Source organism: Eubalaena glacialis, chromosome 19 (assembly GCF_028564815.1).
Source record: "Eubalaena glacialis isolate mEubGla1 chromosome 19, mEubGla1.1.hap2.+ XY, whole genome shotgun sequence".
In the NCBI taxonomy this organism is placed as follows: Eukaryota; Metazoa; Chordata; class Mammalia; order Artiodactyla; family Balaenidae; genus Eubalaena; species Eubalaena glacialis.
The window spans coordinates 10,382,158-10,392,548 of NC_083734.1; the positions used below are offsets into that span (position 1 = coordinate 10,382,158).

Genomic DNA, 10,391 nt, shown 5'->3' on the forward strand with positions numbered 1-10,391 from the left:
CAGGGCCCCAGTTCTGCCCCCGGGGAAGTTGCTCACCACCCTCTGGGATCTGGGGAGAGACCTCCTCTGCTATCCTGACCCAGCCTTCCCCCTGTCCCCTCATGCAGAGGCCCTGGAGGTAACTCAACTCTTGGCTGTGCTGCTAGTGATAATAATAAGAATAAAAATAGGTAGTATGCACAGAGCACTTGGTACGTGCCAGGCACTGTGCTAAGGGCTTTCCACTCATTATCTTATTTAACCTTGACATAACTCTGAGATGGGCATTAAACCCACTTTCTAGATAAGGTGAACTCAGGTCTGTCTGATAGCAGCCTTTAGGTTCTTTCTGCTTCACTAGTTTTCCACCCCCTTAACATCCTTCTTGGGGACCTCTGGCCGTCGGCATCCTTCCTTCTCAGCGTCCACATGCCCCCTTTCCCCACCAGCCCCTTCTCCATCCCCCAACTGCCCAGGCCCCGCCTCCACCTGCCAGACAAGCACTTCCCTCTTCCTGACTCACCCCGATAGGAGGCCCAGACCCCTTTCTCCTTGACCATCTTTAATCTGGCACTTGGGGTCCCCAGAGCTGTCCCTGAAGGTCACCCCACCTTCCTGGGGCTCTCTCTTCTGCTTCCCCCACAGGGGGGAACTCCGTCCTGGGCTGCTTTCTTTCCACTGTGGCCTCATCACAGGGTAGCACCCAAGACCCTGCCTTCAGTGTAACCAGAAATCTCTGTGGTCTCCAGGAGCCTTCTGGACCCTGGTCAGGTGCACTGCTGTCCTTGCCCCCATCCCCCCTTCGCTCTGTGTTCAGCAGCCACCAGGTCAGCTCCATTCTTCTGCAAAGTTCTGCCCCTGTGACCTTCCCTCTCTGGCCTCAAGCCTCACACTTTCTTACTGAGACCAACTCAGCAACCTCCTGACAGAGCTCCCTGTCTCTCAGGGACCCACCTTTGACCCAGCACCCACCCCGAGGCCAGGCCATTGTTCACCTTACAGCTCTGACCTCACCACTGCCCTGCCTGCAACTCTTCATGGGCCCCTGTAGTCAGTCTTTAACTTGGCTGTTCAGGTGCCAGCATCAGTACAGTGTTTTTGGTTGTGTGTCCCCAGTGCATATTCACTCATCTAATAATTCTATACATCTTGTGGCAGCCAGCCTTCAAGATGGCCCCTGATTATTCTCACCCCCTGGTATTCACACTCTCGTGTGGTTCCTTTCCACACTGGCGAGCCACTAGGATGCTGTGGAGATGATGGAGTGTTACTTCTGAGGCTAGGTCATAAAAGAAATTGCAGCCTTCAACTTGTGCTCTCCGATCATTTGCTCTGGGGGAAGCCAGCTGCCATGTTGCAAGGACACTCAAGCAGCCCTGTGGAGGAGCCCATGTGGTGAGGAGCTGAGACCTCCTGCCAACAGCCAGCACTAACTTGCCAGTCTTGTGAGTGAGTCACCTTGGAAGCTGATCCTCCAGTCTCAGTCAGGTCTTCAAATGACTGTAGCATGGACATACATCCTGACTGCACTCTCATGAGAGACTCTGAGCCAGAACAAACCCGCTAAGCTGCACCCAGATTCCTGACCCTCAGAAACTGAGTGAGATGATAAATATTCCTTGTTTTAAATTGCTCAGTTTTGGAGTGATCATTTTACAGCAATAGATCACTAACACACATTTACCACCGTACAAGTCTATTATATACATGATAAAACACATCCCCAAGTAGAAAGCTAAAGAAAAGGAATAAAAATATATATAAAGTGTTTTGTTTTGTTTTTTGGTTTTGTTTTTTTTTGCCACGCCACACAGCTTGAGGGACTTTAGTTCCCCACCAGGGATTGAACCCGGGCCCTAAGCAGTGAAAGCCCAGAGTCCTAACCACTGGACCGCCAGGGGATTCCCTAAATAAAGTTCTAATGTTTTCTTGCCACACCCTCTTTTTTTTTTTTTCCCCCCACAGTGCTTGGGTTTTATTTAACATCACTTCCGTGACCAAGAGCCAGCTTGGAATCCACAGTCAGGACAGAGCCACATGGGCCACAGTGCACCAGGACCCACGTCCTCCCAGCCTGCCCTGCACTCACAGGTTGTAGAGCTCCTATAAGCAGCTGCTAAAATGAGCTCCTATAAGCAGCTGCTTCTCGTGGAAACTCAGACGCCGGTGGGTGGGTCAGGGTGGGCGGGTCAGGATGGGCTCCTAATTGCTGGTCTTTTGTTTCAGTCTAAGCTTGTTCCAAATCCTCTCCAGGGCCACTTTTCCCATGAAGAAGGTGATGGCCAAATTACGCTTATACCAGTCCCTGTTACAATACCTGTGCTTCCGAAAATTTTTACTTAAAAATTCCTTGTAAAAGTCAGCCATTTCTTCTGCATTCAGTGTTGCTTTTTGACCTGATTCAGCTCTCAGTTCCAGGCCTTTGGCTTTTAGTCTTGAGTCAATAAATTCTTCTTTTTCCTAAAAGAAGACAGCTATCAGAACTCCCTTTCTTCGTCTTTTTGTTTTTCCTTGGCTAGGACACAGCTCTCAGTGCTCTGGAGAAGTCTGGATGTGGATTTCCTGAGAAGTGGCCCATCTCAAAGCCTTTAGAAAAGTCAAATTCTGGTTTGCCCAGAACTGTTGGTTCCGTTCTTGTGTTTCTTGTCTTAATTCTCTTAACTTTTGTTCCAATGGTGATTCATTTTCAGGGATGTAAAAGTGAACAGGTTGAAGGTTTGAATGTTTATCTGGGGGTCCTATCCAATCATGGCAAGATTTTCTTGGAGGGCAGAATCTCGAGACCTGCTAGTGTTGGAGGGTTTCCTGCAGAGGCGGGGGATGGCCGTGGCTCACCGTGGGGACAAGGACACTGGCAGCAGAAGTTCTGGGAAGCACTCCTTGGCGTGAGCCCTCCCAGAGTCCGCCTCTTGCCACCCTCTTAATGGATGATCTTGTGATCCCCCTGGGGCACATGTCCCCCCAGTTTGGAGACCTCTGTGCTTCTGAATGACATTCAAGATGCCTCACCCCGAGATTCAAGGCCCTCCTCAGGGTGGCCCAAGCTACAACTCTGGACATTTCTCCCACTCTTTCCAGGGTCACTTGCTTATTACAACTGATAAAAATCCTTCCTGTTCTTTCAGGCCACCGTCACAGACCTCCCCTAGGGAGCCTGGTGGTGGGATTCCCAGGTTTGGAGCCCGGCCTCTCTGAATTGCTCTCTGCACGTGCTCCATATCCCAAGGTGAAGTGTACTCAGAGGGGACAGCGTCGCCTTGCATGAAGAGGCAGAGTTCTAAAAGTGGCCCCCAAGATTCCATACTGTCCTCCCCAGCACCTGAGAACATGCTGAGATATCTCTCTCACAATTGTTATGTTATAGGGAGTGACCATTACCTATGGCCGTACACATTGTACCGGCGGCTGGCTTGTAAATCAGCACCCAGTGTATCGTGTTGTTTGTCTGGCTTTCTTCATAGTGCCTTATCACCTCTGACTCCTGTTCTTAAGTTGTTGTGTATGTCATGTACACAGCTGACCTTAGGACAGGAAGATTCTCCAGGTGGGCCTAATCTAATCCCAGGAGCCCCTTTGAAAGCACAGGGGGAGTCAGAGAGATCTGCATCTCGAGGAAGATTCCAGGCACTGTTGCTGACTTTGCAGATGGAGGGGCCATGCGATGAGGAAGGCAGGTGGCCTCGAGGAAGAGAGGGTGGCCCCCAGACGACAGCCAGCAAGGAGATGGGGGTCTCAGTCCTACGGCTGCAAGGAACTGGATTCTGTCAACAACCTGAAGGAGCTTGGGAGCAGATTCTTCTCCTTTGCCTCCAAAAATGAATACAGTCCTGCCAGCACCTTAATCTCAGCTTTGTCAGACCCTGAGCAGAGAAGCCAGCTTGGACTTCTGCCCTACGGAGCTATGAGCTAATAAATGGGTGTCATTTCAAGCCACTAAGTTTGGGGTGCATTGTTACTCTGCAATAGAAAATGAATACACGAGGCTATGTCCCTGAAGACCTTGCATAATTCAAGGTATATATTCTTTTTTGTTTTTTTGGCCTCGCTGCGCAGCTTGTGGGTTCCCTGACCAGGGATCGAACCCAGGACCCCTGCTGTGGAAGTGCAGAGTCCTAACCACTGGACCGCCAGGGAAATCCCAAGGTATATCTTCTTTTTTAATTTTTTTTATTTTTGGCTGTGTCGGGTCTTCGTTTCTGTGCGAGGGCTTTCTCTAGTTGTGGCAAGCGGGGGCCACTCTTCATCGCGGTGCGCGGGCCTCTCACTATCGCGGCCTCTCTTGTTGCGGAGCACAGGCTCCAGACGCGCAGGCTCAGTAGTTGTGGCTCACGGGCCTAGTTGCTCCGCGGCATGTGGGATCTTCCCAGACCAGGGCTCGAACCCGTGTCCCCTGCATTGGCAGGCAGATTCTCAACCACTGCGCCACCAGGGAAGACCCCCAAGGTATACATTCTTAAAGGGATAAATGTAAAGAGTTCTCAGGGTGCATATATCTACCGCCATGTGGCGTTGTTTTGTTTTTAGCTACTTTTTAGTTTCTCAGGATTATCTCTGGTATTGTACAGGTGGCTTGTAAGTCAGCCACTGGGTGTATCATGTTGTTTGTCTGGCTTTCTTCACAGTGTTTTATCACCTCTGACTCTTACCCTAAAGTTGTTGGCTTTGGCGTATTTTTCGGCACTGGTCCAAGTACTGCTCCCTAAGCAATGGGTTGGGAATATGGTTATAGGGTAGAACCAGCTTGCAGGAACATCTTATTCCTGTATAAGATGCAAACAGAAGAATGCACAGATCTTAAGTGTACAGCTTTCAGCAGTTTTACAAACTGAACACAGCCTTGCAACTGGCATCCAGTTCAAGAAGTAGAACATTTCCATCGCCCAGGAGCTCCCTTCCAATCACCACTCCTGTAAGGGTGACCATTATTCTGACCGAAACATCGTAGGTTTGTTTGCCTGAATAAACCAGATCGTAAGCGATAATATCAGAGAAAGCCAAATTAACAGCCCAACAGTCACCAAAATTACTGGCCACAGTCCCAGTGCATGCAAACAACATGGGGCTTTTCAAGACACAGACAAAGGAGCATGCAGCCAGGGCTTCTTATTTTATGCAAGGGATGTGTTCCTGAATATCTCATGTAATGTAAACTCTCCTAACTCAGGTCTAGTTTTCTCACTGAAATAACTGTAACCTAGGATTCCCGTGACTTCACATTTGGTCCTAAAGCGAGACTTATTAACATCTTTAACATCGCCCAATTTCTAATTTAGCATAATTCCAATCCAGACACTCCTCTCTGAACACAACACTCCCTGAACTCTCCATGGGGCTGTAAGGGACCACTTTCAGCATTTCTGGGACCCCGGGGCCCAGCTATGGTGACGGGATGGGACCCTGGTTCTGGGGGCAGCACACAGGTCCTGGAGTCCAGCTGCCCACATCCCGTCCTCCCTCTGCTGTTCCTTGCAGTGTGACCCTGGGTAAGCTCTTACCATTCAGGGTCTCGGTTTCCTCATCTGCGAATCGAATAGGGATGTGCTCGGGGGGCTAATGAGAGGAGGTAATGACGGAAAAGCACACAGGAGTCACTGGAGGTTTGTTGGCACCAATCCCGGCTGAGTGGGAAAAGCCTGTCCTCCGGCCTCTCCCCGCACTGCCCCCTACGCAGCTGGGAGGGCTTTACTCCCCCGGAGAGCAAAGCCATTCAGCCCCAGGCTGGGGAGTCTGGAGGCTGAGCCCCAAGGAAGCCGGGCCCAGGCTCAGATGCCAGGGTCACAGGCCTGGATTGGGCAAGAGCAGAGATCGGCCCCTCTGATCCCGGTCAGGGATATTTGGAGACACCACCAATTCTGGGAAATTCAAAGGCAGGAAGTGAAATGGGGGAGGGGCAGAGGGGAAACGGCAAACTGCACCCTGGCCCCTCCTGGCCTGGCCCCCTCCCAAACGGTGCCATGAGTGAGGTGACTACATACAAGGAATGGGGACAGACCGGGGAGACTCCCCATCCCTGGGAAGAAAAGAAGAGGCAACCCATCCCCCGCTCCCAGCCCCACACCCCCAGAGTTCCAAATCCAGTTCTACCTCTGTTTACGTCCAAAGTCCTGGGCACTGGAGATGCCAAGTTTGGTGTGTTTGGACACATAGACACGCAGACGCACAGACAGGCAGACGCACAGGGCTCAGGGCCCTCATATGGACCCTGCCCCCTCCTCTCCCACCATCCAGGGCTGTCTGCGCACCCTAATCCGCCAGGCTTCAGCCCGTTTCTTAGCCTGGGATCTGCGCAGCATCGAGGGACCCAGGAGTCAACCTTGAGACCTTCAGCAAGTAAAAGGGGAAGAAAGGCTGTGGGAGGGGACTAACTGGGGGGTGGGGTGGGGTGGGGGAGGGGATGAAGGGGACCCATGTCAGGAGGGCTGGGGATGGAGTGGGAAAACTGTAGAAGATGGATTTTGGATGCCAGGCCTGGGAGGGAATGGGAGCAAGAAGAAAGGTCTCCGTGCAGCTGCTGATCACCTAGAAAGGGACTGGACCACACACCCCAACTCTGTTCTGCCATAGCCTCAGCCCTAACCCCAGCCTTGACCTGGTCCCAGGTCCAGCCAGCCCTACCATGACAAAGGAGTATCAAGATCTTCAGCATCTGGACAACGAGGAGAATGACCATCAGCACAGAAAAAGTGAGGGGAGGCCTCCCCCCATTTCTGAAAGGCGAGCACTAGGTGGCTGTCGCTCCCTCCACTCAGCTCCTGCTTCTTTCTGTAACCCCGACTCTCCCTGGGTCTGCCCCACTCACAGGGACACCGCGTCTGAGCTGCCCCTCTTAGGGGAGGTGCAGGGTGTAGGGCTGGATTTCCTTTCTTGGTGACGGCTGCCCCCAGGCTTCTGCGTGACCCTCCTGTCCCTCACCTTGTCACCGACTTCTCAGGACCCTGGGGAGGGGGGCGCCCAGGGGCGTGGGACTAACTGGAAGAAGTTAGGCCTCCTTCTTCTTTCCTCTTTCAACACCCTGTGAGCCTTGGCCAACTGTGTGAGTGTGTGTGAGTGTGTGCGTGTAAGTGTGCGTGTGTGAGTGCGTGTTAGTGTGTGAGTGTGCTGTGTGTGTGTGTGAGTGCGTGTGTGTGAGTGAGTGTGAGTGTGTGTGAGTGTGCGTGAGTGTGTGAGTGTGCGTGAGTGCATTGGTGCCAGGGATCAGTTTGGTCAAGGGGAAGATTTCTGCGACGGCTCTGAGGGATCTCTGGTTGGGGGAGGATGAGGCTCTCTTACATCAAAAAGCAAGCCCCCTTTCTTTCTCCTGCGAGCAGGGATGTTGCTTCGGCTGAGCCAGGATGAAGTTCTTGGTGGATGGGAGTGGGCAGCGACCTTCGATGGGGGAAGGGACTGCCGGCAAAAATGGAGGGGAAGCCCCCATATTCCAGCTCACAGGGACAGGGCTCCCGGGTGGGAGCAACTTGAGGGACCTGAAGTCTGGTTACTCCGCCTCTTTCCCTGCGCGCAGCCAAAGAGGAGTGGGATTCGAGGGGAAACCAAGAAATCCACTCCTCTTGCCCCACCTGCAAGGCGGCCCCCCCCACCCAGTCTCCTCCAGCTCGCAAACTCCATCCATCCTCCAGGCTGAGTTCTGAGGCTGCAGTGACTCAGCCCGGCCAGCAGGTGTCAGCAAAGGCCCAAGGCCTGGGTAGGGCTCCGGCGGGTCAAAGCTTCGCGCCCCTCCCCACCTCCAGTTGCCTCTGGCTTCTCCGGGCCACCCACCGCCCGAATTTCTTCATCGATAACGTTCCTCCTAGTCGGCTAGAGGAGGCTCAGGCTGCTCTCCTTCTAGGAACCCAGAGCTGCCCCAGGCTCCTGATGCCCTCTCCTCTTGCAGGGCCGCCTCCTCCCCACTCACTCTTTCGGCGTCTCTGCTCCGGACCCAGCCTCATCCTGATCTCCATCGGCCTTAGCCTCCTGCTGCTGGTGGTTGTCTGTGTGATCGGATCCCAGAGTGGGTTCCCCGGGGGTGGGCTGGGAAGGGAGCAATGTTGAGGGTGGGTGGGTAGGGGACGTGCTGGCTGCTGTGATGGTGGACACAACCTCCTAATTTTGTCCTATGCACACCCACTTCTGCCCAGACTCCAAGCTGCAGGAGGAGCTGCGGGCCCTGAGAGAAACGTTCAGCAACCTCACAGTGAGCACGGAGGCCAAGGTCAAGGCCCTGAGCGTCCAGGGTGAGGAGGGCTGGGACTGGGGCTGGGGGGGCTGGGAACGTAGGGACACTGGGACACTGAGCAAGTCTCTCCTCTAGGAGGAAATGTGGGCAGAAAGATGAAGTCTCTGGAGTCCCAACTGGAGAAACAGCAGCAGGACCTGAGTGAAGGTCAGCGAGGGAGCCTGTGTGCGCGCAGGCTTCCGCGTGCAGGATACAGGGGTCTCTCAGGCCAAACCAAGGGGCCTTACGGCAGGAGCATCTGTGATCCATCTTCACGCCCCAGCACGCAGATGACAGAGCCTTCCCAGCCCCAGTCTTCGTCCTGGCTTCCTTGCCCTCCCCCACTGATTCCCCTCCCCCTCTGCCCTCTGTCTCCCCAGATCACTCCAGCTTGCTGCTCCACGTGCAGCAGTTTGTGTCTGACCTGCGAAGCCTGAGCTGTCAGGTGGCCGTCCTCCAGGGCAACGGTGAGGGGGTGGGTGCTGCCCGGCCCCGCTTTCCTGCCCACTTCCGCTCAGCCCCTCACCCTCCCTCTGCCTGCCCCCGCCCCCCCCCCCCAAGGCTCTGAAAGGACGTGCTGCCCCGTGAACTGGGTGGAGCATGAAGGCAGCTGCTACTGGTTCTCTCGCTCGGGGAAGCCCTGGCCCGAGGCTGAGAAGTACTGCCAGCTGGAGGACGCCCACCTGGTGGTGGTGGGCTCCTGGGAGGAGCAGGTGAGGGCCTGGCAGGGCTCGGCTGGGAGGCTGGCAGGTCTAAGGAGAGATCACCAGCCCCTCCTCTCTCCCCAGAAATTTATCCAGCATCACATGGGCCCTGTGAACACCTGGATGGGTCTCACTGACCAAAACGGGCCCTGGAAATGGGTAGACGGGACAGACTATGAGTCGGGCTTCAAGTGAGTGTGTGCGCCCCGCGGCTCTGCCCTCCACCTGCACCCCACCGTCCCAGCCTGGCGGGTCCCAGCGCGCCGGGGGCTGCTCGGCTTGGCTGAGGGTCTGGGCCCCTCGGGCCTGCATCCATCTGGTCTCTTTAGGAACTGGAGACCAGAGCAGCCGGACGACTGGTATGGGCACGGGCTCGGAGGAGGTGAAGACTGTGCCCACTTCACGGGCGACGGCCGCTGGAACGATGACGTCTGTCAGAGGCCCTACCGGTGGGTCTGCGAGACACAGCGGGACAGGGACAGTGAAAGCTAGCAGCCTCCTCTCCCCCTAATTTATTTCCTCAATGCCTTTACCTGCCGTAGGGCTCCTGGTTTGGGGACCCTCCTATCTGGGGGCTTCTGGATTTTCATCTAAGATTTGGAGGGAAGGGGGAAGGGTGGTGTCTGAGGAATGTAGACTGATGTTTGGAGGGGCGAAGAGATTGAAACCCATGCCACTTTCTGTGGTTTGCAGGTTATTATTGTCAACTTGTTTTTTAGAGTAAAAAGAGGAGAAATATATGAAACATTCTGAGTTGTCTTGTTGTTGGGGATTAGGAATTGGGATTGGGCTGGTTGGCACTAGATAGCCTTGGGCAGGCAGCGGGTCATCCTGAGAACTGTCTGGGCTTTGGGCCAGGTGGCCTGGATTCCTTATTTACAGGTATGTGAGTTAGGGCAAGTTATTCTGCTCCCTGAGTCTCAGCTGTAAAGCGGCATTGTTACTGGTGTTACTGAACTCAGTTTCGGCTGCTTGTCTCTCAAGAATCCAATACTGAGAGACAAGTGCTGGGTAAAAGGAAATATAGCTTTACTGAGGAAGCTGGCAATCCTGGGGAGAAGGTGGATTCATGTCCCAAAGAAGTAACTTCCCCTTGCTGATCAGGGCGCACGAGGTTTTAAAGGGGAGTTTCATGGGTACATAGGCAGGGCAGGGGGCTACATGCAGAACAGCACAGTTAGCTCTGATAATCACCTTGAAATTGGTCATGCGGAGGTCTGATCAGCATCATCTTGATTGTTTCAAGTATAGTTAATCTTCAGTTCCAGGGTCGGTTTGTTCCCATTTCCTTGAGACCAGTTCTTGAATTGTACAAGATGGAGCAGCTTATGTCATGACTACAGCCTGGTCATCGTGCAGTTAACTTTTTCCATTTGGTGGTGGTTTTAGTATCTGCAAAACAACTCAGGAGTGTGCCGCAGACACTATTGTCTATGTCCTTCAGGGAGGAACTAAAGATTCTGTGACTCTATTGTCCTAATCATTAACTTCTTAAGCTTGTTTTTTTGTGACTCAGG

The 10,391-nt window shown here is 53.7% G+C and overlaps 2 protein-coding genes across 2 annotated transcripts; one reads left to right on the forward strand and one right to left on the reverse strand.

Moving 5' to 3' along the window:
* Positions 1-2,181: 2,181 nt before the first annotated feature.
* On the reverse strand, positions 2,182-4,482 carry LOC133080743 (cytochrome c oxidase assembly factor 8-like). Its single transcript, XM_061176861.1, has 3 exons — positions 4,477-4,482; positions 2,566-2,763; positions 2,182-2,439 (listed from the first exon to the last, which is right to left on the reverse strand). The coding sequence occupies exons 1-3, from the start codon at positions 4,480-4,482 to the stop codon at positions 2,182-2,184; spliced, it is 462 nt and encodes a 153-aa protein (XP_061032844.1).
* A 1,786-nt stretch (positions 4,483-6,268) lies between these two features.
* On the forward strand, positions 6,269-9,468 carry LOC133080744 (asialoglycoprotein receptor 1-like). Its single transcript, XM_061176862.1, is given in 9 exon segments — positions 6,269-6,309; positions 6,579-6,662; positions 7,850-7,966; positions 8,094-8,189; positions 8,267-8,338; positions 8,551-8,637; positions 8,732-8,883; positions 8,959-9,065; positions 9,204-9,468. Coding segments are annotated over 8 exon segments (963 nt in total). The 5' UTR covers positions 6,269-6,309; positions 6,579-6,595.
* Positions 9,469-10,391: the final 923 nt, after the last annotated feature.

Coding starts and splice junctions, on each gene's coding strand:
- LOC133080743 (XM_061176861.1), bottom strand. Junction 2,440..2,565: donor AGAATTTGACTTTTCTAAAG/GCTTTGAGATGG, acceptor GTCTTCTTTTAG/GAAAAAGAAGAATTTATTGA.